The sequence below is a fragment of the Aureobasidium subglaciale genome (assembly GCF_000721755.1).
Source record: "Aureobasidium subglaciale EXF-2481 unplaced genomic scaffold scaffold_4, whole genome shotgun sequence".
Lineage (NCBI taxonomy): Eukaryota > Fungi > Ascomycota > Dothideomycetes > Dothideales > Saccotheciaceae > Aureobasidium > Aureobasidium subglaciale.
The window spans coordinates 463,674-490,678 of record NW_013566991.1 but is presented as its reverse complement, the minus strand read 5'-3'; the positions used below and the strand labels follow the sequence as shown (position 1 = coordinate 490,678).

General features: G+C 50.1%; 11 protein-coding genes across 11 annotated transcripts; 5 read left to right on the top strand and 6 right to left on the bottom strand.

The window, feature by feature from the left end:
• Positions 1 to 275: 275 nt before the first annotated feature.
• On the bottom strand, positions 276 to 2,017 carry AUEXF2481DRAFT_86726 (uncharacterized protein; the record flags this gene model as incomplete). Its single annotated transcript, XM_013491010.1, has 3 exons — positions 1,649 to 2,017; positions 505 to 1,547; positions 276 to 447 (listed from the first exon to the last, which is right to left on the bottom strand). The coding sequence occupies exons 1-3, from the start codon at positions 1,778 to 1,780 to the stop codon at positions 276 to 278; spliced, it is 1,347 nt and encodes a 448-aa protein (XP_013346464.1). The 5' UTR covers positions 1,781 to 2,017.
• Positions 2,018 to 2,188: 171 nt separating this feature from the next.
• AUEXF2481DRAFT_27166 (uncharacterized protein) lies at positions 2,189 to 4,584 on the top strand (the record flags this gene model as incomplete). The annotated part of the gene is made up of 3 exons (XM_013490794.1): positions 2,189 to 2,650; positions 2,703 to 3,284; positions 3,337 to 4,584. The coding sequence occupies 3 exons, from the start codon at positions 2,189 to 2,191 to the stop codon at positions 4,582 to 4,584; spliced, it is 2,292 nt and encodes a 763-aa protein (XP_013346248.1).
• A 401-nt stretch (positions 4,585 to 4,985) lies between these two features.
• AUEXF2481DRAFT_62987 (uncharacterized protein) lies at positions 4,986 to 6,034 on the top strand (the record flags this gene model as incomplete). Its single annotated transcript, XM_013490948.1, has 3 exons — positions 4,986 to 5,083; positions 5,144 to 5,497; positions 5,554 to 6,034. 3 exons carry the CDS (start codon positions 4,986 to 4,988, stop codon positions 6,032 to 6,034), a joined length of 933 nt encoding a protein of 310 aa, XP_013346402.1.
• Positions 6,035 to 10,263: 4,229 nt separating this feature from the next.
• AUEXF2481DRAFT_547700 (uncharacterized protein) lies at positions 10,264 to 11,110 on the top strand. The gene has a single exon (XM_013491073.1). It carries the CDS (start codon positions 10,478 to 10,480, stop codon positions 10,913 to 10,915), a length of 438 nt encoding a protein of 145 aa, XP_013346527.1. The 5' UTR covers positions 10,264 to 10,477; the 3' UTR covers positions 10,916 to 11,110.
• A 195-nt stretch (positions 11,111 to 11,305) lies between these two features.
• AUEXF2481DRAFT_27164 (uncharacterized protein) lies at positions 11,306 to 13,815 on the bottom strand (the record flags this gene model as incomplete). The annotated part of the gene is made up of 3 exons (XM_013490793.1): positions 11,306 to 13,015; positions 13,071 to 13,360; positions 13,536 to 13,815. The coding sequence occupies 3 exons, from the start codon at positions 13,813 to 13,815 to the stop codon at positions 11,306 to 11,308; spliced, it is 2,280 nt and encodes a 759-aa protein (XP_013346247.1).
• An 827-nt stretch (positions 13,816 to 14,642) lies between these two features.
• On the top strand, positions 14,643 to 16,895 carry AUEXF2481DRAFT_37356 (uncharacterized protein). The gene is made up of 4 exons (XM_013490869.1): positions 14,643 to 14,981; positions 15,038 to 15,086; positions 15,134 to 15,209; positions 15,267 to 16,895. The coding sequence occupies exons 3-4, from the start codon at positions 15,139 to 15,141 to the stop codon at positions 16,657 to 16,659; spliced, it is 1,464 nt and encodes a 487-aa protein (XP_013346323.1). The 5' UTR covers positions 14,643 to 14,981; positions 15,038 to 15,086; positions 15,134 to 15,138; the 3' UTR covers positions 16,660 to 16,895.
• A 133-nt stretch (positions 16,896 to 17,028) lies between these two features.
• Positions 17,029 to 19,472, top strand: AUEXF2481DRAFT_546952 (uncharacterized protein). Its single transcript, XM_013491072.1, has 5 exons — positions 17,029 to 17,140; positions 17,197 to 17,239; positions 17,290 to 17,412; positions 17,463 to 18,789; positions 18,843 to 19,472. Coding segments are annotated over exons 1-5 (1,791 nt in total). The 5' UTR covers positions 17,029 to 17,138; the 3' UTR covers positions 19,139 to 19,472.
• Positions 19,473 to 20,321: 849 nt separating this feature from the next.
• On the bottom strand, positions 20,322 to 21,300 carry AUEXF2481DRAFT_37354 (uncharacterized protein). Its single transcript, XM_013490868.1, has one exon. The coding sequence runs from the start codon at positions 20,947 to 20,949 to the stop codon at positions 20,443 to 20,445; it is 507 nt and encodes a 168-aa protein (XP_013346322.1). The 5' UTR covers positions 20,950 to 21,300; the 3' UTR covers positions 20,322 to 20,442.
• Positions 21,301 to 21,595: 295 nt separating this feature from the next.
• Positions 21,596 to 22,930, bottom strand: AUEXF2481DRAFT_86719 (uncharacterized protein; the record flags this gene model as incomplete). Its single annotated transcript, XM_013491009.1, has 5 exons — positions 22,815 to 22,930; positions 22,570 to 22,691; positions 22,410 to 22,497; positions 22,057 to 22,362; positions 21,596 to 21,939 (listed from the first exon to the last, which is right to left on the bottom strand). Exons 2-5 carry the CDS (start codon positions 22,591 to 22,593, stop codon positions 21,596 to 21,598), a joined length of 762 nt encoding a protein of 253 aa, XP_013346463.1. The 5' UTR covers positions 22,594 to 22,691; positions 22,815 to 22,930.
• A 216-nt stretch (positions 22,931 to 23,146) lies between these two features.
• On the bottom strand, positions 23,147 to 24,960 carry AUEXF2481DRAFT_545257 (uncharacterized protein). Its single transcript, XM_013491071.1, has 5 exons — positions 24,608 to 24,960; positions 24,425 to 24,558; positions 24,178 to 24,361; positions 23,812 to 24,124; positions 23,147 to 23,755 (listed from the first exon to the last, which is right to left on the bottom strand). The coding sequence occupies exons 1-5, from the start codon at positions 24,723 to 24,725 to the stop codon at positions 23,455 to 23,457; spliced, it is 1,050 nt and encodes a 349-aa protein (XP_013346525.1). The 5' UTR covers positions 24,726 to 24,960; the 3' UTR covers positions 23,147 to 23,454.
• Positions 24,961 to 25,694: 734 nt separating this feature from the next.
• AUEXF2481DRAFT_2731 (uncharacterized protein) lies at positions 25,695 to 26,550 on the bottom strand (the record flags this gene model as incomplete). Its single annotated transcript, XM_013490685.1, has 4 exons — positions 25,695 to 25,888; positions 25,939 to 26,210; positions 26,262 to 26,403; positions 26,484 to 26,550. 4 exons carry the CDS (start codon positions 26,548 to 26,550, stop codon positions 25,695 to 25,697), a joined length of 675 nt encoding a protein of 224 aa, XP_013346139.1.
• Between the last annotated feature and the right edge of the window lie 455 nt (positions 26,551 to 27,005).

Genomic DNA, 27,005 nt, shown 5'->3' with positions numbered 1-27,005 from the left:
TAAGAAGGTTAAGATCAACACAGTTTAGATAAGAAAAAGATTGATTGAAATTGATGGTTGCAACAGCTGCAATCTCTACGAGGGTTGTTCCAAAACAAAATGAGAAGAACAGCAGTCCAACCGATGCAAGTCTGACGAGAAGAGACAATTGGGTAATACGCTTCGAGAAGAACCAAAAGGGGTATTTATACATTAACTGGAGAAGAAAAAGGCCAGTTTGTCGTGACTTTTGAGGTGGAGAGAAAGCTTGGGGTAGGGCATTGCTCGAAGGAAGCCTATCTCCTGAGCTGCTCGCCAAGGTACTCGAGGACCTTTGAGTTGATGACACCTTGGTTGACAAGATGCTTGCTCAATCCCTTGACAACTTCCATCTGTTGTTCAGGAGTGAGTCCAGTGATAGCAGTCTCAATTACACTACCGACAGAGGCCTTGTAGACGGCGATGAAACTAGAAAACAGTCAGCTTTGAGCACAGGCTATTGACAAGATGGAGCGGTAAACATACCTTTGGTAGTACATGTAAGCAAAGAAGCCCATGATGAACTGACAATCCATGCGATCAGTCATGCCACCGTGGCCAGGGATGGAATCGCCAAAGTCCTTGATGTTGAAGGTACGCTTGAGACCGGACGCGAAGAAGCCACCAAAGGGAGCAATCAGAGAAGCGAAGGTAGCGAAGATCATGATGTGGAATTGAACAGGAGCCACAGTGATGGTGGTAGGCAAATGGGACCAGTTGGGAGGAATGAAGGGGAGCTGGTAAGTGTGGGACAAGAAGACGGGATTGACGTCGCATTTGAGACCGGTCCAGACGTTTGCGCCGAGGTCGTTGACGGGGCAGATGAAGTAATCATAACGCATCAGGATGTTGGACAGACCAAAGGCGAAGATGATGGTGAAGATCCAAGCACCAAGGAAGCCCTCGACGGTCTTTTTGGGGCTAATCTTGATGAGCTGAGTGCGACCAAAGGTAATGCCGCAGATGTAGGCAAAGATGTCGTTGGTGATGACCAGAGCGGCGGGGAGGAAGAACCAGATCATGCCCTCGAAGATGTTGTTCATGATGAAGTGAGCCTGGACGACAATCAAGTAGAGGGCCATGTGGGTCCAAGCGAATTGCTGGAACTGGAACTTGTAGTGGCCCTTCTCCAGAGAGACGACGAAAAAGACAAAGCCCATGACATAGAGCATGAAGCTGATGAAACGGTGGTGGGTAGCAAAGGGCAGCAGGACCTTGTCGACCAGGATGATGTGCTTGAAGTAGTAGATGACACTCTCCCCGTAGAGGAAGTACATGGTTGTTCCAAGGAAGTACCAGTTGAGCGTCTTTGTGAAGCGTAGCTGGCGCGCTCTGCTGGGCACGTTTGAGATGGCGATGACCTCCTTGAAGGAGATGATCTGGATAGCGGTGACGATGATGATGATGTAGATGTGGCCAGAGAACATTGCGACGAAGAAGAAGATGATCATGACGAGGGTCCAGATGGTCCTGGTGATAAATGTCTGCTTCTTCTTCTCATATTCGCTTTGGGGGACGGGCGCTTGGGGCTGTGAGCACGTTAGCATGGGAAGAGTGGTGCGTTTGGACGGCGGTCGCTCGCCTTGTCGTCGTCGGTCCAGGCACCGTCGTATGACATGTTACGGCTTACTTCAGGCTTGGTGAGGTGGGTGCTCCTTGTGGGGCTCGCCTTGTCGAGAGCATCTTGGCTGTCGTTGGAGGATCTGCTAGGTCTTCTTCCCTCCTTGTGTTGGAACTTTACATCCTTCTTCGGCTTCGTCATGGTGAAGGAGCGGTCGCGGTAGAGATTGTGACGGAAGTTGAACGGAAGCTTGCGGCAGTGATAACGAGACTTTTAGGGAGGCTGTCGAAGGTGTGATGTCGTGATGGACGAGAGATTGAGTCGCGTCACTACGAGTCTGCGACGACGGGGATAAGAGTGAAAGAGAAAGCTAAACAAGCACAAATGGCTGTGAAATGTCGACGGCTCTTGGGTTGGCAGGGCCGGGCAGGGAAGCGGCAGGCACGAGGCACGAAGATCAAGATGTCGCGAAGCAAATGCGTCAGCATGCAGCCACGTCTTGGCGGCATGTGAAGAGCCCAAACTGCCCTGCCAAAGCTTCTACAGCCTCGCGCCCATGCCTCAAACACATTGACCGCAACACAATGGCCATCTCCCACAATCGCGCTCATGGCTGCTTCGGACGACGACCGTGACTTTGACGAGAGCGCTCTTGATCAATTGCCGCAATCCACCCTGCAGGATCTGGAGTTCGGTGCCCTCTCGTCCACCCAGCGTGATGTCGCCGCTCGCAGGCAAAGGCAATACCAACAGGCCACTAGGCCTCTCAAGTTGACTCGTCCAAGTCTCCCGCCTGCCACTGACCCGCCGCCTATCAATGCTCCAGCCTCTCCAGAGTCCGACTATGGCTTGGACGACGACGAAGAGGTTCTTGACCTGAACGATGACTCCATCCACTTTCAACCTCAATTACAACAGTCCTATGTGCAATCTGCAAACTTGAACCTCTCCTATCATGACTCAGAGCCTATAGTAATCGATGATGCTCCTCCAAACTACGAACAACTCAACTACCATAATCCGCAACTCCCGCACAACGACTCCACAGCCATCGACTCGCACATTCAAAAGGTATGCAGTCAAACCGTCCAGCTATCCACTCTTGCTGACTCTTCTCGCGCAGCTCGAAGCTGAACTGAATGCCGTCAGATTGTCCTTACAATCAGCCAAAGCGGAGAATCAAAAGCAGGCTGGAGAACTGTCTATCATTCGCGCAAGGCGTGAGAAAGACGCCAAAGAGCACGAACAACAGCTACAAGCCTTGAACAAGTCTCGCGCAGATGAGGCTGCAAAACAAAAGGCTGATTTGGATGCAAAGAGGAAGGAGATTGAAGCCTTTGAAACGAGCAATCGTTTCCTGGAGCATGATCTCGCTCAAGCACGAGACGAGAGGTCGAAGAGGCTCAAGGCTACCAGATCAAACACTGGTAGGCTCACTCGACAACCCTCTCAATCTCTGCCTTATCGTGATGGCTTTGATGACAACGAGATTGTAATGCTGTCACCGTCCAAGCCAAAGGATACGTCTAAATCTTCTACCCCAAAGGTAGGTGAAAAGCGTAAGAGGAATGCTGCCGTCAGTCCTGCTCCTCAGCTACAGCTTAATCCGCACACCTCCGTGTCCTCTTCACCTGCTCCAGTCGCTGCTGAATCCACGCCTGTAATTGAAGACTTGATTCGACCTCAAGACGACTCGCAATTCCAGGTAGGTCTTGTCCTAAATAGCAGCTTCAGCTCCCGAAGCTGACTGTGCTTAGTTGATTCGACATCTCATGAACCACCGGCTCTCCAACTCTCAGGAAAGAGTGTTGGAGACGTTAAGCCGACTCGCTTTTCCATCATTACCTGGGCAATCCATATCTGGCCTTATAACCCAGGGCTTGTCCCAATACATTGGAGTAGACGAAAATGATGACTTCTCTTCGTTTGCGTGCAACCTTTTCTCAGATCTGTGGGAAAGATGTTTGCATGACAAGATGCACTTGCCGATATATTTAATCCTGGACTTGTACGAATTCGTATTGGCCATGTCTCCCGACGCTCCCAAACTATCGCTCATTGAGCGCTTCCTTCCACTTGCCACAAAGACTATCGATTTGGTTGCGCTACCACGTGTGCGCCAACCTTTGGGCTCACAGGTGGACTCGCAGCTCCTCAAATCTATCAATGTCGACCAAATCTTGACTCTGATGCACGGCATGGCGTTTGATGCCAGTCTCAATTCCGACTCCTGCCAAGTGTTCTGGAGAAGAATGGAGTTTGACTTTACTTTGATGATGCTAAACAAAGGTCAACCGCTTCCACAGATCATGCTCGTCCTTCAAATGCTTGGCAGCTCTGCCATGCCAGAGTCATTCAGTATTATAGTGGACGATCCAGAGAAGCAATCTGCTCTGGAAGGTCACACAATCGATCGTCTGACCACTCTTCTTTTCGAGAGGCCAGAGGCGCCAGCTGGGGAGTCACCTTACGAAGACAGCGAGGTCACTGTTTTGCAAATCGAGACGATTCGAGTCTTGAATTCGCTAGCAGTCACTAAGCACGGAAGTGAAGTCCTCGCTCAACATCGAACAGCTATCGGTCGCCTTGTTCGGTTGTTGCACGTGTCGGTTACCAAGCTGTACGATCTTCCTCCGACAAATCACGACATTATGAGTGTGGCAAGCGACTCGCCCGACTTCAGTACGGTTCATGAACTCACCACGAGTCTGATCAATTTAACGGTTCGTCTGCTATACCACTTGCTTATGAATTACGGCGATGTGATCAATCTGCGCGAGAAGCTCATGGTGATCCCCGGCGGACATCATAAGTTTTTGGTCTCTTTGACTAGACTTGCGTTTTCAGAGCAGCTGGTATACGAGGCCGGGTTGGACAATGAAGCTCTCGATGCCGCGCATGAGATACTGGATGGTATATTGAGCCCGGAGGAAGGCGAAGCAGTCGTACAAGCCATCGAGACGCCTAGGGGGCCGAGCGGTACAAGGACGTCGACTCATGGTTGAACGATTGTGAACGAACTCGTTCAGGAAACATGGTGGGATATGCAGATGCACAGATTTGCAGTTGGACAAAAAATAGAGATGGGTATGACAGGTGCCTTGGACATAAAGAGGGCACGTTGGGAAGCAAACGGTGCCGAGTTGCGATGTATCTAGGTCACAGCAGTATGAATTAGCATAGACGACAAGCAGCAATGTTTTTATGTTGTTCTGCGTTTATTGTTGGCGGGGATGGGACGAAAAAGAGCGCCAAGGCCCATGGCGGCGGACTGGTGATTGCGGGAGTCTAGAAATTCGCGGGTCTGACGACGTGTGAATCATTTGTCGCCGCAGCCAGTCTCTACTCACAGCAAACACCAGCGCATATTTACCCCATACAACAGCAGACTGGAAACACAATCATCATGTCGCTCACAAATTGCCGCTTCTACGAGGAGAAATACCCCGATGTCGACTCCCTCGTCATGGTCAACGTCAGACAGGTCGCCGAGATGGGCGCATAGTGAGTTGGACCTGCTAGCTAGTCTATGCCGAAGCAAACGACTGACGCGGAGATTCTCAGTGTCAAGCTGCTCGAATACGACAACATTGACGGCATGATCTTGCTCAGCGAGTTGTCCAGAAGACGTATCCGATCCATCCAAAAACTCATCCGCGTTGGTAGAAACGAGGTCGTCGTTGTGCTCAGAGTCGACAAGGAGAAGGGTTACATTGATTTGTCCAAGCGCAGAGTGTCGCCCGAGGATGTGCTCAAGTGCGAGGACCGCTACAACAAGGCCAAGATGGTCCACTCCATCATGCGTCACGTCGCCGAGAAGACTTCAACCCCCATGGAGGACCTGTACAAGAACATTGGCTGGCCGTTGGACAAGAAGTACGGCTCGAGTCTCGACGCCTTCAGAATCTCCATTTCAAAGTACGCAACCCCCACCACATTTCTTCGCGCGTGAACACACCACTCACACAGCACAGCAAGCAAGTTTGGGACGAGGTCGAGTTCGCCAACAACGTCATCAAGGAGGAGCTCATTTCATACATTGGCAAGCGCTTGACACCTCAGCCCACAAAGGTCCGCGCCGATATCGAGGTCACTTGCTTCGGCTACGAAGGAATCGATGCCGTCAAGAACGCCCTGCGCCAGGCTGAGGCCCGCAACACCGAGGACACCCAAGTCAAGGTCAAGCTCGTTTCCCCTCCTCTCTACGTCCTTACTTCGCAGACCCTCGACAAGACCATCGGTATCACCGTTCTCGAGGAAGCCATCCAGGAGGTCGCCAAGGCCATCACCGCAGCCGGCGGCACCTGCTCCATCAAGATGGCGCCCAAGGCCGTCACCGAGAACGATGAAGCCGAACTCCAGGCCCTCATGGACAAGCGCGAGCGCGAGAACCAGGAAGTCAGCGGCGACGAGGACGAGAGCGAGGAGGATGGCATCGTTGCTGTCGATGAGTAAGCACTTCGACCGACCACGTTTTGATTCCTTTTTCGGCACGGGACGCAGCCATCATCCCTTTGCTTCCGGCGTCTGGTGTTTCGATCGTCACGCGAAAAAGAAGGAGCACAGCGCTGCATGCATATCGAGGCTATGGGTTTGGGTTAGACATGGCGCTAGAGATTGGACGCGTCGCGGTGGAACGAGAAGAGAGAGAGAAAGACACAGAGGCGGAAGGAGGCATCTTTGCTGAACGCCCAGATCTACACAATGATGAAGGGACTGTCCATGAAGACTCGTTGCAATATTAGCGTACGACCCCCAAAAGAATGAAATTTTTCTTGCAACTTGTGTCCAAGCGGCGGAAGGAGTTAGCACGAGTTCACCGCGCCTGCCTCGGTCAAACAAATCTGCTGCTAACAAAATCACCTAAGCCACCTATATCGACAACCGAAACCTGACTCCAATCGTGGAGGAAACAGCCATACCCCTGCAGCTCAAGACCTGTCTCGAAAAGTCTGTCAATCATTTCCGAGCTATCAGCCACGAAACACGCCCACGCATCATCTAAAACCTCAGCTCTAAGCACGGCAGAATCCGACCGTGCTTCCAGGCTCACAGGCGTACCTTCCTTCCGGTAGGTCTTGCTCTTACCTGATTTTTCCAAAGTAAGTTAGGACTTTCTCGATCTTTTGGTCCATGTCTCTTCGTGACTGATGTTGCAGTCCTTCAGGTCTTTCGTTAGAGATAAATCGTCTTTGATGTTGAGAATGTCTTCAGGTCCTCAAATCGTTCTTCCTTACTCTAGAGCGTGATACTTAAGTACGATGCTTCCTAATCGATTCAGTATCCTCCTGCACCAGCAAGAACTCCATTCACTTGACAAATTCTCTCCCCTCTACTTACGATCGATTTTCATATATATATCCTTCTCACCTCGCGCCTCGAGACTTGAACATGCCCAAAGTTCATCACTGTCCTCGGAGACATTCGAGAGGTCCTTTGTGCAGATGGATCACACAAGATGGTAGACATTTCTATGGAACTCATCAGTCTGTCTGACCAAGCATCCTGGAGCCACGATTTTCATGAAGAGCACTCAAGGATGTTTTGTCTGTCGTGGTAAGTACCCGTCTGCGGAAAACGCGGTACCAATCATGAGTCGCTGAGTCCAGTCTAGTGACGGAGAGAGCCCAAAGCCAGCCAACTTCGAAACAGCGCGACCAAAGGATAGGCAGCAAAGGCAAGGCTAAGGCTCAGAACAATTCGAACCAGAACGAGCCAGCTTCACAGGGTGCTTCTCGGTCACAGTCTTGAACACATCTTACTCGAACCCGCGACCTTCGCATAGAGACGCCATTTCCATTCCCACACATCAGACTCGTTGCTTCTGTTGACCAGATCAATACACTCAGACGTCTAGACTTCTTCTGAGGCTCGCCTATTGCTTGGAAGATTAGTTGTTTGAGCTCCCCGGTTCGTATCTGCGTATTACTCTTTTCGCATCTCATTTGTCATCCACTCTGCTCCTGCAATTCCTTGACTCGTCGTTGTTACATCTATTCATACATGAACCACTAACTTACGTTTCCGAGCGCATCCTCCATTGCCGTCGTCGAAGTTCATGTATGTTGTTTCTGCTTCCTCTTGAAAGCTTCGTGCGAGTTCTGCCGTTTGATTTGCCTCATATACAACTCCCACCTCTACCAGCTGACGGGCTCTGACTGCTTAGAATTCTCAACCGGATCGGTCTTCCTCGCCACGTAGCCGTCGATGTCTTAATTTTACGACCTCGAGTATCTGCTGACATACAAAATGAGACAAATCTAACTTCTGCGCTCCACTGCATCTATCTTCAAGTATAGATCTTCAACACGAGCCTCCCCCCATTTCCGGTTGCCCCCGTGAGACTATCCTCGGGGGTGGGTCACCGGGAGTCCGATGCTTATACTCACGTCTATGGCTGCCCAACACCTTGTCAAGAACACCCTCTTTCATCCAAGTTCCTGTTACATTGGGTACAACCCCAATTCTTTCTTCTGCTCAGAGGGAGTTGGTTAGCTGCTCCCTTGCCTTTGACATCTGCCTGGTTTTCTTTGTGATATTGTCCATCTTTTCAGAAAGCTATGGCGATTCTGCCGTCGGAGCTTTTGGTACTTAGAACAAGTACAATCCATCTCAAACAAACCGCTAGATCACTCCCTCCTTGAGTTCTACACTCTCTCTCTCTCTCTCTCTCTCTCTCTCTCTCTCTCTCTCTCTCTCTCTCTCTCTCTCTCTCTCCCTCTTTTTTGCACATAGACCTCGACGACCCCATCCACATCAACACGCCGAAGCTTCACCATTGTCCTGAGCGTTATCGTGGAAACTGCAGACTGGTCCACGATGGCGATAGGCATTATTGTGGGGCTCATCAGGCTGTATGCTTCTAGCACCTCACGGCCAATTCATACTGGAAGAAGAAGCAGAGTTGTCTCTCTTGCAATCCCAAAATGCCTACGAAGGCTACTCAGACTTCTGGGCCCAGTAAGGCCCAAAAAGGTCAAGGTCAAAATGATAAGACTGAGACGCCGAACCAGAAGAAGGACAGGAAGAACAAGAAGGGTAGAGGCGATTAGGATGGATCTCCTTGGTCTTGTTCAAGCTTCTTGCCTTCCTGTTCTGCCTGCCTCTGAATTCCGTTCCGCTCGACAATACTCAGGCTAGGTCGCCTATACACAAAGGACTTTCCGAATACCCTCTACAGTGCCCTCGACAACTCAATCATCGCAGGCGATGATTAGGCGACTCTCTCCCTCATCATACTCCTCATCTACCTCTTCTCGGTCTGACCGACAAAATTTCCAGGTAGAATGCTCTCGGACTGGGTGACCTCGATATCGAAGTCTGGATGCTTGGAGTCTCTCATGACTCGTTGAGCTCCTGGTGAGTCGATCTTGTAGGTTATCTCGTTGTGATTTTATGCAATCTCCTTGATTCCATGTTTTCCTTGGTTCTATCCTTTGCTTGATTCCAGTTCTGTTGAGTCCGTCTGTCTCGAGTCTGTTTTCATCTTCTCTTTCTTTTGTCATTTAGCACTTCTTCAAGGAAGCATTGGGATTGCCATGTTCTAGAATTTCATGGGTATGTGTCAGGATTCCTATCTACGTATCGATTTATGAGACTTAGCAATGCATCTTTTTGAGAGCTACACACGTCGCGAGACGATATGACTAGTGCTGATTGTCATCTTCTACGGCATCAAGCATGTGAGTACGAGAGCATGGATTCGAGATGTGATTATCTTCGTCTAATGTCATCTCATCAAGTACAATTTGCTCTTTCCCAATTTGAGCTTCTTTCTTTTGGAGTCACTTTTGCATTGCTGTTTTCATAAAGTCTTGTAATTGCGATTGTGGTTGTGACTTTTAGGAGACGATGATTCACTTGTGCTCTTTCTTCGTATGGCTGGTCATCTACTAACAATTACCTCGTTGCTCTTTCTGCGAGTTGTGTGCCAATCCTGCTTGTTCTGTGAGACGGGAGGCTCGCTACTTTCGTCCGATCCTGCCATCTCGTTGCTGCTTCCTTCGTCCCTGCTGCTTCCTTCGTAGCTCTTGATTCGTAGCTCTTACTGCGTTTACCCCTGCTATTCCCACCAATACGTTTGGCCCTCCAAAATCTAGAGTCCACTTGTGAGATGACTTCCCATTCACATACTCCATCTCTCAACCAGCTTGTCAATGATTCAACGTCGACTCGAGACACATCTCACCAAATGTCTTGAAGCTTGAGAAAATGTCTCATCTCCTTCCCCCTCGGTTCGGTATTCGCAACATCGGGATCTCGAATAAGCTATACATAGTACGACCAAGTCTAGATGGACTCGAACCTCCAGCAGACGCTTCCTTCTGGTTCCGACAGCCTCGATGAGACTTTTTCTTTCCGACCATCCGTTCCAACACATCTCTCTCCTTGGCTCTCACAAATTCCATGGTCAAGTTCAATGGATGCTTCACTCTGAAATCGTGCTCTTTGACAGTTAGGAGCGCAAGCATCGAGTACGGACCCCGAGTCTTTCAGTTGACAATTGGTTTCTTGTTTCTTCGCTCCCAAATCCTTGTCGGGGAGCGTTCTCTAGAAGAACGTGCTTACAATGCCATTGTTTTATCGTGTTGGTGATCATGTTGGCTTTCATGATTTACTTTCTCTACAAAAGCCTCTCGAAGTCCACCCTCTAGACGATCCAGCAAACAGGCAACTCAATCACTCTATCCCAACGACTGCGCGTCCCATACCTTCACGTACTACCCCCAACATCCATTCTCTTTGACTACAACAGCAACATGTCCAAGTTCCATCACTGCCCAGGTGTATGGGGTGGTAAGCCTGGCAACTGTCGTAGACTCATCAAGAAGTTTGGTGTCTCACACTGTCCTGTTCACCAGACTGTCTGCTCTACGCACAAGCGCAAGCATCTAACTGATGAGACGTGCCGCAAGTGTTATCGTACCGCTACTCAAACTTCTGGCCCCGGTAAAAAGTCCAATCGATAGAGCTGGCCTTCACCAAAACTCGTCTGCTGAGCTGGACCACGACGGCTCCACTGAGCCTCAACTTTCTGGCACTGTCAGGGAGCCTCAATCCGTGGAGTTGGCGGCAAGCGTTCCCAAGCTTTACTCCCTGAAATGCGATCCCTCGGTAAAGTTCTCGACAGGCAGGTCCTTCGCTAACGGAAACACGAAAGCCTCGGGCAACGGCAGTCCTTATTCCATGGTCTCTGATATCGCTCTCCTAACGTTTCCGGTCTTCCTCGTATCGCGGGTGTATGTTCCGTTTTACCCTTGCGCTACCTCATTTCGACATTCTGATATCGAAGTTGCTGTTTTCTTTCGGGCATCTCAGCCTTCAATTCGGCGTTAGGAGTTATGGTTGTAATCATCTGGCTCTTCCATGTAAAGGGCCGTTTTCATAGGTGGACTGTTGGTTGTCATGTCGTGTGTTCAAAATCGGGTTCTAGAGCAGGAGCAATGTTGAAGTTGACGAATTAAAACTCTTTCCAAAAATCGCTCGTGTGTGGTTCGTTCTTTCTTTGAGGTGCAGTTGCTCGTCATCTTCTCGAGCTTTTTGTCGTAGTTCGTTCCTCCTGTTTTAGGATCTCGTCTGAGCAGATTCGTTACAACCAGATGTTACGAGTGAAGTCTCCACTCCCAAACTACCAGGCTCATCTCGGCTGTTCAAAAAGAAAAAGAAAAAGAAAAACAAAGTCCAGATACATTTGTATCCTGAACTCGGTGTTTCCCTTTGGCGGCATCAAGCTTCTGCAATCTCCTCATCCAACTCTGCAATTTCAAGTGATTGTCTCCTTGCTACATCGTCAATGTCTTTCCTTTCTTCATCACGATTGCCATAGATCGCTGTCATCTTCCTCACATATCTCGTCATACTCTCGCATAATCTATCCAGCACGAAAGCTGCTTCGCTCTGTTGAGCCATAAGTGGACTGTGCTCGCCAATCCAGTCCCACTCTATAAGACCATCCTGATCAGCTTCATATCTATTGCCACCTTCTTCTCTCTCGTCTGTAGCTGTGAAGCGAATCAATTGTGTAAATTGCACCCATTCTTCATAGGTATAAGACCGAGCTGGAGATTCCTTGAGGTCCTTGGCTGTTCTCTGAATAGCGTGGGCAAGTCTTCTGGCTAGTTCGCCGTTACTAGGTGCCTTTTTGCCGTCTTCTTTGGCTAGTTTATCGATGGTGGGTTCTTCTTCTGTGACGCCAGTTTCGAAGCCTCGTTGCAGACGACGTTGAGCGGCTTTGCGTTCTCTTTGATCTTGGAGCCATGGCGCTAGCTGCGGGATGAGTGTGCGCCATATGCCAGCCTTGGGCAGGATGGTGAAGTCAGCCAAGCGAAATGTGCCCTGGTTGAAACTATTGACGATAGTGGTCGACATGTCGGACACAAGCAGCGTCATTGTGGGCACGGCGATCAGAGACCAAACCACGAAGAATGGACGCCCGGCATTGGACTTTGGAGCAAGATCACCATAACCGACTGTGAGAAGTGACACCCAACAAAGATATAATGACTGAAAGTAAGTGATACCCTGAACACGACGCTCGGCGATCCAGAAGATGAGAGCTCCGATGCACCAGAGTATTGCGAACGCCGCGACTGAGACACCCAGTCCAGACCATTTCTTCCATTTCTGAGTCTTTTGTTGGATGCGCCGCATCGCCGCAAAGCGATCTTTTTCTTCGCGCAAGAGTAACAGGCGAGGCTTACGATTTGGTCGGAATGCGGTCAGTGGTATAGACGCTGTACGTCTCAGGGTACTGAAGGGTCCTTGGCTCGGATCGTCGTCTTTTGATCGAGTAGCATTGTCGGCAAATGCAATGCTGCGATTGACCGGGTCGAAGGGTCTCGAGATCGTAGGCCTAAGACCCAACGCTAGCTCTTCACGGTCTCTGAGCTCGATCGAGCTCGTGAATGATCGCCCTATCGTTCGTGTACGACTCCTCTCAATATGCTTCTGTACGATGTTATCTTCTCCAAGCTCAGCGGCGAAGCTGGTCAGACTAGTGACAATCAGACCGAGCATGATAATACCGCCCACTGCATAAGGCATCACTAGACCACGGCCGATATTGCTAGACGCATACAAGTCGCCAAATCCAATGGTCAGTACCGTCACTTGGCAGAAATACAGTGCGTTGACATAGGACCAGTTGAATAGGTCCTGTCCGTATTTCGTCTCGACCAGCGAGAAAACACCAGCACCTCCGGCAAGCCACACGAAAAATAGCATGGTCTGCAAGATGAGCGTCCGCTGGGAATCGGTGAGATTAAATCGTTCCGGATAGTGTCCAAGAAAGTATCCGAGCATGTTGACCATAAGCAGCATTGAGCATATCAAGTAGAAGACCGCGGCAATCACGGCATACCAGAATCCTTGCGTATAGCTCTGCTGTGGGTGGTGAGGCGGTACGTACTGATTCATTGAAACCTCGATGCCGATCAACTACAAATGTCAGAGCGAACTTCAGGTTGTAGGGTACCTGTCAGGCAAGACTTACAATTCCAGTAGCTGCGTACCACAAAACGATAGTAAGTGGAAGTGCAACAATGTAACGAATACGATTCGTGAAGTTGAACAGTAAAAAGACGTTGCCGGTGAATCCCAGCGCGAGCGAGAAGATGTTGAGGGCGTAGCACCAGTGGGGATCTGCAAAGGTGTGCCCATCAAGGTCTAGGAGCAACTCGGTAACTCCATCCCATGGGCAGCTTGCTTCGTCAACCCCGTCAAGCAAACACATACGCCAGGGTGTGACCAAGGCAGCAATGGACAGGACATTTGCGAGGGGACCTTCAAGAACAGGTGACGTTAGCCAGTGTGAAGACAGGTGCTCCGTAACTCAAAGAGTAATCTGGGACCACAAGTGTTGCCCTTAAGACTCTGCCTTGCGAGGAAGGCCGAACAAGACGCGCTCCGATACATGTTGGGGGTTCGACGGCAGAGACTTGGCCTGTTCAAAACTTACCCATGGTCGCAGCGAGAAGCGGAATTGCAGTTCCTGCGAACCACCAATCCTGTTCTTGCTCATCGTCCCAAGACCTCAAGGTGAACTTCCACCACTTTTTTTCCTTTGGCGCTCTGACGAGAGATCTTGTTCTTTCTGCGGATCTCCTTGGTAGGGTGGGACTCTCTGAGCCTCTTCCGCGCCATGATGGTCTTCTCTCGGAGTCATCACGTTGATTCTTGGAGTTGCCGGTACAGTCCGAGGATCTCTCGAAAGCACTCGAGCCGCGCTGTTCACTCATCATGAATGGTGAGTATATCGATCTCCTACGACTGTCTAGCTATCGGCATCTTGAAATAAATGATAGGTATGATAAGGGAAATGGTCGGTGTCTGGTAATTTCGTACTGTGAATCGAGGTTGTTATGATTGTTGTTCCGCAATCACCAAATCTCAGAGAAGCCTGACTATCGCTGGAGGACTGCTCCCTCCACTTAAGAGATATACCGAGGGCACTCGAAAATGTATAGAATCAAAGATGGGCATTCTCATGGTAAGACGAGAGCAAAAGAAGGAAATATTGGGCGCGAACGGCTGGAGTACCGTACCCTGATCGTTTGGTGTTCGTGGCTGGAATTCATGGAAAGTTTAATGGCAAGCGTCATGGACGAGCCGCGGCCTCCTTTATCCTGACCATCTCAAAACTTCATCGCGCAACAAGAGGGAGTATAAGAGAAGGTTAGAGAAAACTAATAGGCAAGATCTTATGTGGGTAAGCATCCTTGGTGCGTTGTTGGCGACACTGATATTTGTTGTGGCTTGATCTTGAGGGAAGGATCATCCGACCTCGGCCTCCAATGAGCGACGGGCCGATGAAAGTGAGATCACAAGGGTCCAATCAATCGTAAAGGGAAAAAATATATGATGCGACTCCGTTCCCACCACTCGCTGTCTTCTCCCAACACCCTTCCTCCCTTCCTCCATCTCGTTAACCTAGCAAATTCGTTGTTTCATTTCCAGCATGTCGGGCCAACTTAAGCAACGCGGCAGCGCTGCAGAGCCTAAGAATCCTCTGGAGTCCGATTTTGCCGAAACCTCAAGCATGGATTCTGATGAACGCTACCTGGTATGAGATTACCGGAATCTCGAATGGACGAAACAGATGAGTCAAACAAAAGCATCCTCCAAGCGCGCATGATGGCCACAGGTAAGTTCAAGGCCAAGAAACAACTCGGTTCGACGACGACAATTCAGCAATGAGTCACTGCACGCGGGCATCTGGTTCTCCCTCTGCTTCTTGCAAGCTTTGGGATGGTACCAGGTTGAGAAGAACCGCACGAACTTGATCGTCTTCACAGACGCGTAAGGAGATGCAGCGACTATCGAATCGGCCTTTCTTGATTTCCCTTTCCACATGTCGGAGAACATTTGACCTAATACAGGGCAGAATGCGCTCGGCTACAAGCAAGTGAGTGCATCTGCCAGAACCTGATTATACGAAGGATTTCTCTAACAGCCTACCAGTCTTTGCACCGTCAATGGAAGTTCGCAGAGAGCTTTTCCGCCAGTTTTGGTAATTCGGTCCTACCGTTAAACATACACAAATCTGACACGCTACAGCCGCGATGTATGTGATTGGGGGCATCCGCGCAACATTCTACATTGGCGTTGAAGCTGGAGGTCCTGCAGCCTATTGGTAAGTTCGGTCTTTTGTTACAGCATACATTATGTATGCACATACTGACTTATACAGGTCTTCGTATCTGGTCACCATGGTGTTCACCATGATTACCGCCGCCGTCCTGGCAGAGATCTGCTCGGCCCTTCCTGCTGCTGGTTCAATTTACTTCTGGGCTGCTGAAGCTGGCGGTCCCAGATATGCTCGTCTCTTTGGGTTCATCGTGGCCTGGTGGTCGTGTACAGCATGGACGACTTTCGTCGCTTCGCTTTGTCAGAGCACTGCCAACTTCATCCTGTCGGAGCTTCCTGTCTTTGGCGTCACTTCCCTCATTACAGACGTCAGCGACATCAAGTTCCGCGCTGTACAATGGATCGTTTCCGAGGGCATCCTCTTCCTCGCCATCGGCATGAACTACCTCAACCCAAAGACCTACAAATGGATCTTCAGAATCGCCTCCGCGCTGATTGTTCTCGATTTCGTTCTAAATATCATCTGGTTCCCCATCGCAGTGTCTCAAACATATGGGTTCCAGACCGCCAAGTTCGCATTTACGCAAACTGAAAACCTGACTGGCGCTCCACCAGTCTGGAACTGGATGCTGTCTTACTATGTGACCGCGGGAATTCTGGTTGGATTTGAAGCCTCTGGACACATCTCCGAGGAGACTCAGAACGCCAATGTCGTCGCCGCCAAAGGTATCTTCACATCTGCTCTGGTCTCTGCATTGATGGGCTTTCCAATGGTCATTCTGTTCTTGTTCTGCTGCCCAGATCTCAGCGAGTTCAACTTCAACTACCCCCAGCCCTTCGTCGGCATCTACGCACAGGCCATGGGCAAAGGAGGTCACCTTGTCATGAACATTGTATGTATCCTTGGTCTGTTCTTCAACACCACTGTCAGTGGTGTCGCATCGTCCCGTCTGATCTGGGCTGTCGCACGTGATGGCGTGTTGCCCTTCTCAGGCTGGATTTCTGCTGTTTCTGCAAACAAAGAGCCTAGAAACGCAGTCACTGTCATGTTGGTCGTCGCGGCACTGCTGCTTTGTACCATCCTTCCCTCGGCTACTGCCTTCGCATCTCTGGTCTCTGCTGCAGGTGTGCCCACTATCACAGGCTATGCCTTGATCTGCTTCGGCCGTACTTTCTTGACACCTGGAGAATTCAAAAACGCCCCTTGGTCCCTGGGTCGTTGGTCGCGTCCCTTGAACTTTATCGCTCTCATCTGGAACCTCTACCTGGCTGCAGTCTTGTTCTCGCCCCTTCAGTTCCCTGTTGTTGGCGAAAACTTCAACTATTCGCCTGTGATCTTCGGTGCCATTACCATCTTCGCTCTCCTCTCCTGGTGGCTCATGCCTGAAGACAAATGGCTGCCCTCGGCTCGTCTTGGTAAAGTTCGCATGCTTGAGGAAGAGTTGAACGCAAACAGGACTGCGCGCAGTTCTAGCATCTCAGGTCCTTCTTCTTGAAGTTTCTCGATGGAGCGATTCAACTTGTGTGAATATGGTGATACAATCACAGAAGATGTCTCGTTCGAATGAAGGAGAGTTTTGCTGAATGGATGATCAGCTGGTTAAGTCTGGCTGGTGAGCGAGAACAAAGTGTAGAGGCAGAGTTCGAGTTTTTGTATTCGAGAGCGGCGGTTGTTGACAAAATGGAGAGATGGCTGTAGTATAGATGCGAAATAAATCAATCGTTTGCCAGATTGCTCGTGGTCGTTCCTGCCTCAGGCTGCTTCAGAGCTCCGTGATCGATTTGGAAAGTGGGGTCCGAAGTTCGCCGCATTGATTTGCCGAGCGGGGTCGATGTTGTACACCAGACGGGCATCTACGTGGTTGCTTCCCTTCAACTTTTCAAAGGTCTGAAATTGTTTGGTATCGAGTTCTGTTTGGCTACCAAGTCGCGTGATTGAGATCGTTTGTGTCACTATTTGCTCGAATACGACACCATGTATGTAGCCAAGCGTCCCATTCATGCATCTCGGTTCCATCTGCTGACAGTAATAGGGTATATACAGCCTCCTTCGCCTTCTTCGAGGCTATATACGAGGTAGGGTTTGCTGCACATACCAGTTGTGCTTTCCACTAACTACGAACCAGGCGGGCATCACGCATTGCTTCGTCAATCTTGGCTCTGACCATCCGAGTATCATTGAAGCAATTGTCAAAGGCCAGAATGAGAAGAAGGGAAAGTTCCCACGTATCATCACATGTCCCAATGAAGTATGAGTACAGATGGTACTCCTGACAGGTCTCGCGCTGACGACTTCTAGATGGTCGCTCTCAGTTTGGCGGACGGCTACGCAAGACTTACCAACAAACCTCAATGTGTCATTGTCCACGTTGATGTAGGAACCCAAGGTCTTGGTGCAGCAGTCCACAATGCATCTTGCGGAAGAGCACCCGTTCTCATCTTTGCTGGACTTTCGCCATACACAATTGAAGGCGAGTACCGCGGCTCACGAACCGAGTACATCCACTGGATTCAGGATGTTCCAGATCAAAAGCAGATTGTTGCACAGTACTGCCGCTACACCGGAGAGATCAAGCGTGGAGCCAATGTCAAGCAATTGGTCAACAGAGCTCTGGCTTTTGCCACGAGTGAGCCGAGAGGTCCTGTGTATCTGGCTGGTGCACGCGAGGCCATGGAGGAGGACATTGAACCCTACAAGCTTGACCAACGCTATTGGACAGCGGTTGAGCCCAACGCTCTGACCTCTAAGCAGATTGAGAAGGTAGCTCAACTTTTGCTCGAAGCCGAGTCGCCACTCCTCATCACTGGATACAGTGGACGAAACCACAATGCTGTAGGGGCGCTTGTTGAGCTGGCCAACACCGTCAAAGGACTCAGAGTCTTGGACACTGGTGGTAGTGACATGTGCTTCCCAGCCGATCATCCAGCGTGGCTGGGCCTCAGATACGGTGTGGAGGACAACATCAAGACTGCGGATGTGATTCTAGTGTTGGACTGCGATGTTCCCTGGATACCAACCCAGTGCAAGCCCCGAGACGACGCCAAGATCGTCCACATCGATGTCGATCCACTCAAGCAACAGATGCCTGTGTTCTACATCAACGCTCTAGCCAGATACCGTGCTGACTCCGAGACTGCTATTACGCAAATCACCGAACACTTGAAGACAAAGTACGAGTGTGAGATCAAGAGCAGCAAGTTCGAGGAGAAGTGGACTAAGCTGCAGGACTCGCACAAGCAAAAGCTGCAGACAATCTCGGAACAAGCAAAGCCTGGTGAGGATGGTACATATGGCTGCTCATACTTGATCCATCAGCTGCGCAAGTCATGTCCACAAGACACTATCTGGGCCATCGAGGCGGTGACGAACACGGCCTTTGTCGCAGATCAGATTCAGGCTACTTTCCCCGGCTCGTGGATCAACTGCGGTGGAGGTGGACTCGGATGGTCCGGTGGCGGTGCTCTGGGAATCAAGCTCGCTACTGACTTTGAGAACGGCGGTAAGGGCAAGTTTGTCGTTCAGATTGTTGGCGACGGCACATATCTCTTCAGTGTACCAGGATCGGTGTATTGGATTGCGCAGCGCTACAACATCCCAATCCTGACTATCGTTTTGAACAACAAAGGTAAGCATACACAATATCATAGTTCTTGAAGATATATTGCTGACATCGGATAGGTTGGAACGCACCACGCAAGTCGCTCCTTCTAGTCCATCCAGACGGCGAGGGCAGTAAAGTTTCGAACGAGGAGCTAAACATCTCGTTTGCACCTACGCCTGATTACTCTGGTATCGCGAAGGCATCATCTGGCGGAAAGTGCTGGGCTGGTCACGCCGGCACTGTGGAAGAGCTGGCTAAAATGCTTCCCGAAGCGATTGAGGCCGTGAAGGGTGGTGTATGTGCCGTCCTAGACGCCCATCTCGATGGACCGCAAGGCAAGTACGGCGGTGGAAAGGCCGCCTTGATAGGTTGAGAGCGCACCACAGTCATGACTGGGAACATGTATATCTAGAACGTCTTCGATGACCACGACAAGGGACGGCAGAATGTTTTGTTTTTGAGAAAACAGATATTATCTAAAGCAAGAAAGGGGGGGTATCATGAAAACCAAACCCAACGTACATACATCCTCTTCATCCATCATCTAGAAGATCCGAGACTCCTTCTTCCTCCTTCGCGACCTCGATCATTATCTCTCTTGCTATTTGACGGCGAAGCAGGATTCTTGCTCGAAGCAGAAACGACGCGTGCAGTGCCTCTAGCAGCCGGACTTTTCGTACTCTTATCCTTTTCCTCACTCAAATCCATCGTATAGTCGAATTTCAAGGCTTCGTCATTCAAGCCAGCAGCTCTGGCTTCACAATAAATGCGTGTTTGGAGTACAGACTAGATTGGGGGACCATCTCATGTCAACATTTCGTGTTTGCTTTTTTGAGAACAAAAGCGCAAAAAGCGCAAAAAGAAATGGATACCTCGTGTCGTTGTCTGCTCAGCCAGAATAACATTTCTTCATTTGCCAACATGCGCGCTGCACGAGTGCGTATCTCTCGCTCTTGGTAGGTCAAGTTTTCGTCGTCTTTTTGCTCGGAGGCGCCGGCCGCTTTGTTGTCTGATTTGGATGGGAGTCTTGTTGGTTTCGCCATGGCGAGGGGACGAGTAGTGTGTGCGGTTGACATTGTGGAAAGTGGAATGTCCCCTCTTGGTGGGGAGACGGTGTGTAGGAGAAGTGTGCCGGGAGGGGGGTTCGCGGTTTGGAGGAAGGGCGTCAAAGAAGAGCTTCAGCGGTACATGATGGTGACTTGGCTGGGGCTGCTGGTGAAGCACGCCTGATCAGTACAGTTGCGTTTTGTCTGCAGTGGCCACAGCCGCTAGTGTCTTGGGTACCGTGGTTTGAGGTTGGTTGCTGCTGTTACTGTTGTTTTCTGGTCTTGTTACACGTCGGTTTTGTGCAAGGGTGATGTCATCATTGCTGAGGGGGTGACCATGTCTGCAATGCATCATTCTCTTAGCAATATCATCGGCCATTGTCTCGGTGCTGGTCGATGATAGGCATTGTCGATGACAAACAACACATTTAATCTGCCTCGTCCGCTTTGAAGAGGCCTTATGAGTGGTTGGTCGACCAAGGTCGAATTAAGAACGAATGCTGACATGAACGAACGAGTTGCGCGCTTCACAATCGAGGCTTCAGGACGATTACAAACATAAAGTCCTACATGATATTATAAAACCAAGGTAGTCATTTCCATATCCACTGGTAGATGAACCGAGGTCTCTCTACTTCTGCGTACCAGTCTTGGACGAAGAAACAGCAACCTGAACACCCTTCTTCGAAACAGCACCACACGCCCCCGAAGCACCACAATAAGTCTGGAACCCAGCACTACTCTTCGACACAGTCGTAGAAGCCAGAGTAGTAGTACACCCAGTCCCATTAGCATTAACACACTTCTTTCCAGTCTTTGTATTGTACTGATGTTGCAAGTCCAACTTGAAGTCTGTAATCGAGTTGTAGTTGGACACCTTGACGCTGAATGAGTTGTCTGTGCAAGCGGTGTATGAAGAAGAGGGTTTCTTTGTCCAATCCCATTTTACGGTGCAGGTGGTGCTGGCTTTGGTCTTGGAGTCGGTGATGGGGAAGCTGATGATGGAGTAGGCGGGTGTTGTTATGCCGCTGGGCGTGTTGGAGTTGAGACTGCCGAGAGTGAGGTATTGGGGTGTGGTGGCTGCGGCGGCCATGGAAGCGGCACTGGCACTGAGAAGGAGCGTATTGATGAAATGCATGTTGAGCGAGGAGGTTTGTGGTATTACGATGAAGATTGGTGTTGGTTATAAATGATTGGCCTTGATCAAAGGGATGGTGCTGCAAGTGGTATGACAGAAGGAGCGTGAGCGGTAAAGGAGATCGCAAACCTAGAGACTGGGACCCGGAATGCTATATAGATTGCTTCACTGCGATTACCCATAAGGCGGATCATGACGGGCTCTAGAATGCTGCCAAAGAAGAATACCGTTGGTGAGGAAAGTTGGAGCACGTTTAATGTATCGATGTCTTACAGCCACATCACCAGCTGCTCTCTCCAGAAAATGCGAACCTGGCAATACGCCTCATCGATAGCGCTGATTCAAGAGAGCCCTCGTCTGGAGAAAATAGATATAGACGTTGCTGGCTCCAGATGCGGCCATTCCGGACCGTTGGCAACCGTTCAAGTCAATGCCGGCAATGCACCAACACTCAAGAGCATCTCTGATCAGCTACATTACGAATCTACGACTTGACAAGTTGCAAGGTCAATTGTGGTTTGAAGTATGTTGGAAGGAGAACTGTCTTTCATTGATTGATATAAGCTATATTCTAACGATGAGTGTTTTCTTGTGGCCGAGGTCTGTTGCCGCCTTCTATGCTTTTTGATCGTATGCTCATAACAGTTCATCTGGGACTCGATTTCTTGATGTTTGCCTTTCTTGACCTCCTCCTCTTCTTGGAGTTCATGATCCTTGATTTCATGGATTTTATTGTTCTCAAGAATTTCACAAGCTTCAAGAATTTCGCGGTCCTTTTGGACTTTTTGGACTTTTTCTGTTTTGGATTACTAGTAGTCTCGCGCTTGAATTCTGGATTATCAGGGGGTTTGGGCTTTGGTTCGGGTTCGAGATCAGGCTTGGACTCGGACGCAAGCTCAACATGACTGGCGGACACTGGGGTGTTGCAATTGTCAGACTCATCGGTGTCCGGTTCGTCCTCGGATTGTTGGCCCACGCCCTGACCCAGATCTATAAGGCAGGTGACCGAGGCAGTCTATGCAGACTCGGCCTTCCAAGTAGGCCATATCGGCGCGGTAGGGGCAATCTATGCCAACTTTGTTCTGGAAGCAGAATCGCTGCCCAGACCTCCGACGACAATAGCACCAACTACCGTCAGGAAAAGGTTGACCCAAACACCAATCCACATTGCGGTTGTGTAGTGACTGTCGAGCTTGTAATGCTGGTACGCGCCCATCATGGTGGTGACGTGATGGAAGATGGAAACGAGGACGACGGCTTTCGAGTAGCTTCTGTTGACATGGCCGAGAGAATAGGCGCGGGAAAGGACTAAGAGAGCGGCTGCGAGGGAGATGAGGCCCCAGCCATCGGTGCGTACGTTGTATAGCTCAAGGTCTGTCGGGCTGAGGTGTTGCTCTACCGGAGGACGGAACCCTGGACACGCGTCAGATGATGGATTGGAGTGGACGAGCTAGACATACAGCCAATGACCATCAGAGGATCCACGACACGGCATAGGCCTCTCGAGCCGTACCAGAAGGCATTGCCCCAGCAGTATCCATGAAGGAGCTGTAGGAAGCTCTGGTCAGCATGACTCTCCGCTTTCTCTCTCTCTGTCGAGAAGGGTTGAGTATTGCGTACCACTTTGTCCAGAGTAGGTGCCATATTAATAGTTTGCTAGTCCAAGACAGCGATCGAGTGCAATGCTTTGGAGAAGGATTGAAAGATGATGGGAAGCTTCGGCTGACCTCTGCAATGCGCGACTGCCTGCTTATCAGTCTTCTGCCTCAGTTATGACGTGGATTTTTGCTGCATGAGCCCTCATCCTGTTCAGAGGGAAGGCGGGGTTGCATCTGTGGAGGTGATGATCACTATTTTCGTCATACCTTTCCTCGGACCTCCACCCGCATCCTTATCTCGGCTCATTCTGTACCGTGAGCGAACCTCTGATATTCAGGAACCACAAAGTCTGTTTAGGAGCCTCTCCAAAAAGGTGAATATGTGCATTTTGTATCTACGTGTCGGAAAATAATGACGACCGTGGAGGCTTTACACGTCTCCACGTCTTCATGCCTGTCTCCACTGTGAAAGTCGACGGCAGCGGAGGCGGGAAGCACACAAGGACCATCGCGTGGACAAAGCATGATCAATTCAATCTGTTACGATGCCTAGATTTTCATGAGAGATTGCGGCACAGGATAATATCTAAGTCGAATTTGGTCGCATGGTAACGAATGTATCATAAGACAACAGGTAGACGGCAAAGTGTCATGCATTTTGTGTATGAACTGCTATTAGGAGACTGGCCAGTAGAACAGAGTCATCATGCTATTCATGCCCATCGTGAGCTGGTCTTCTTGCGTAGACAAGAGGAGACTGTGCGCTGCTGCCTGCATAGAGATAACGACTAAAAGGAAAAGATTAAGAAACATTACCGCCGCATTCTTAAGAAAACATAGGGCTCAAGGGTATAGTATAATGCCCACAGACGCAATCAGAGAAACCAAAACAGAGCGGACGCTACATTTAAGCAGCGACTCTCTCCTCCTCACGACCACGGACAGAGCCGTTGGCGACGCTAGCATCCTCCTCCTCATCGTCGTCCTCGTAGTGCTCGGCGTTGTGGTGCTGGCTGGCAGGGATCCAGAGGTTGCTGTCGCGGTTGCCCTCCATGGGGGCGTCCTGGTCAGCAAGGTCGACGGCCTCGCCCTGGTGACGGTTGCGGCGGCGTTGAGAGAGGGTACGGGTGCGGGTGGAGAGCGAAGAGGTGACCTTGGCGTTCTGCTCGACCCAGTTGGTAAGAGAGTCCTCGCAGTCCTGGATGATGCTGTGACGATGGTCAGTATCAGGAGATGGGTGCGTTACGTCATGACAGAAACTTACGCCTTGCTAGCCTCGTAGCCGTCGTATGCGTTGCGGGTCTCTCCGGGGGTGACGGGGGTGTCGTCAATGAGCTCCAGGAGGTGCTTGCCGTAGCCGGCAATGATGGCCATCTTCTCCGAGTGCTCACGGAGAGCATCGAACTGGTAGGTGAAGGCGGCCTTCAGCTTCTCGCGGGTGATGTTGGAGAGCTGAGCCTCGGCGACCAATGACTCGGCCTCGGCTCTAACGAGCTCCTGCTCAAGAACGACAATCTTGGGGCTGTTGGGCTCCTTGTACTTGAGCTGGGCAATCTGGTCAGTGATCTTCTGCTTGCCTGTAGGAAAAGTTAGTTGCATGACATGGAACACTCTGATCGGATCAGCTCACGATCTCTGCTAGGCTGGACGGAAGCTTCGATGTTGCGGATGCTCTTGATGGTGACGCGGTACTGGTCGTACTTGTCGACGAATTGGTCCTCGAGCTCACCAATCTCGTAGATCAAGACACCAAGCTTGTCGGTGACATCCGAGACGTCGTCGTCACAAGCCTCACCCCAGATGCTGAGTTGTTGCTAAGCACGTGTTAGTTTATGAAGTCGTGATCAATTCAGTTCGAAAAAAAGGCATCAACTTACAGCGACCTCCATTCTCTCTCTGCCAACGAGCTCCATGGAGCGCATGACGTTCTTCTCCATCTTCACCAGCTGCGACAGCTTCTTGGCGAGATCGGGTCCGAAGGCACCAGCGGCATTTCTGCGGAAAGAGTGTCCTAGTCGAGGTTAGCGGTAGCCAATGCGACAAAGACATTCATTGCTTACCGATGTTGCTCTTGCCGAAGAATCTACCAGCCTTGGTGGTGGATGATGGGGGAGGGGGGTTCTGAATCTGCGAAGCAGTAGGTGCGCGCGACTGGCGCATGGAGTATGTGCGGTGCATTTTGGCGGTGGTTAATCTTAGTCGTGAGGATGAATAGATTCAAGCAGCAGCGACAGAGGTGCGTAGATATTTGTTGTGAAGAGGTGGGTGAGAAGGGAGAAAGATGAGATGGATGATGCGGAGCGCCTCTTGAAGAATGGAAATCAATGGCGCATTATTGTATCGGAAGCTGCTGATGTCATGGTTGGCATGGTTGCCCCGTGCATCCGGGTGATCTGGATCGTCCCTCGTCCCTTTGTCTCGACTCCACGCAAATCATTTTTTATTAATCCCCATGATCCGCCTCTCGATTGACTCGGCGCGAAGAGAGTCAGATTGCGTACCTATGTCTCTTGGTATCCAGCTCAACTCCTGCTCTCTGACTGCCTCTCTGTGTCCTTGTTGAGTCAAGTCAAATCGCTGTGCGACATGAAAGGAGATTGAAGCGTTGTCGATGACGTACCACCTGACCATCTAATAGCGCCAAACCTTGTCATTGAGCATGAACAGAACTGCCTGGCCTCCCATGCAAGCCACAGAACTCCGCCAACCCAACCTAAGCCTTGATTATTATCTCTCCCGACATCCGCGTGAGGATCTTCGACCTTATATTCTGATCTACACACGGCTGTGGCTTGAGCACCATGGTGGACAATCTCCCTAACAATATCGCATGCCTCCAACCAAGCGATTCATTGTTGACTGACGCTTTGGGAATCCTCCCATTCCCCGTTTGACTTTGGCAGGTTCTCACCACATGACAACTCAACTGCCAACCTTCCAAATAGCGCAACAGCCACATAAAGCACTTCCAACTCACTATGCTCCTATACGGCAGTACGCACTTGGCATGTCCCAATTTGCTTTCCGAGGCCGCGACAGCTTAAAGCAACTTCCGTCTCTGCCAACAGCTCAAATACTATGAGATTCCTCGGCCGAGTCTTCTGTACAGCCCCCAGGCACGAATTCAAACAGTTCACCCAACTTCGTTTACTGGCCCAGGTTGTCTTGCAGCTCTCTGACCCAGCTCAATCTTCCCTCGCCGAAGATCTCTCCAGTAGCTGGCATCTGAGGTCCGCCATCGAGCAGGAGTGTACGCACAATGATCTTGTCTGGCATAACGTCCTGATGGTGGTAGATGTGTGAAGTGCAGGTTCCGCAAAAGTAGCATCGTACTGACTTGCCTGTCAAATGTCAGTAGATGTTTCTGCCCAAAGTAACCAGAGATACGCACCTGATGCGCCGATGTATGTGTATACGTTCGGTGTCCCGCTCACAATCTTGAGGTCGTCTTTCGGAATGATCTGATTGCAGCTATACGGGCCACCTCCCAACTTCTGACAGGTAGAACAATGACACAGAACATGTTCTGCAGTACTCAACTTGGCCGTCCAACTGATTCCTCCACAATGACAAGATCCTTGATACTCGCCCTGGCTGAGTGGACGCTTTGCCGGAGAACCGAAAAGAACGCCATCCTTGATATCAATAACACAAGAGTCCTCGCTATTGTCGGGTCAGAAGAGCGCTCATGAGGACATAGTCATGGCATCTTACATCAAGGGTCCAGCGTCTTTCGAGAACTGAATATGTACAGGCTCTTTGGTAAGATAAAAGTCCAGATCATCTTGGTTCTCAAATTCCAGGACGAACCCGTGGGTGAAGCCTTCACTGTATGACTCCCAAGAACGATTCTTTCCTGCATTGTCATTCTGTCAGCAGCTACGCCATGGATGCGACTACAATGATATGTAGTCTGATCTTCTCAAGAGTACGGACCGGCCTTTAAGCTCTTTATCAAGGGTTTGCCAGTCGCTGGGTTCAATGATCTGGTCTTCAAAGCCATAAAAGACTCGAAATGCTTCTCAAAATCCGACCATGATATGTCCGATCGATACTTGAACAAGACAATATGGATAATCGTTTCACTCATTGCAATGAGTTGTTTGTAATCAAATCCTTATAACGGCTTGTCCAATGATTAATACAATTGCTCGACTGTAAAACAGAAGCAGAGCAAGGCGCAAGAAGAGATCAAAAACCCAAAAGTCAAGAACCAAGAACCATGAACCTCAAGAACGAGATAGAACTCTATATATACCGAATCCCCATCTCTGGCATTGCTCAGCTGTCCGAGTATCGATTATAATTCGTCCAAGTTCCACGGTAAGATTTTCCTCTGCTTCTGCAAAGGGTAATAATTCCCGGTCAATCACTCTCGGCTCGTGAATATACCATCGCAACAACTTCCGATATTCGTTCCTGATATTCTGCAACGCGTGATCGAGTCATGTCATCCTC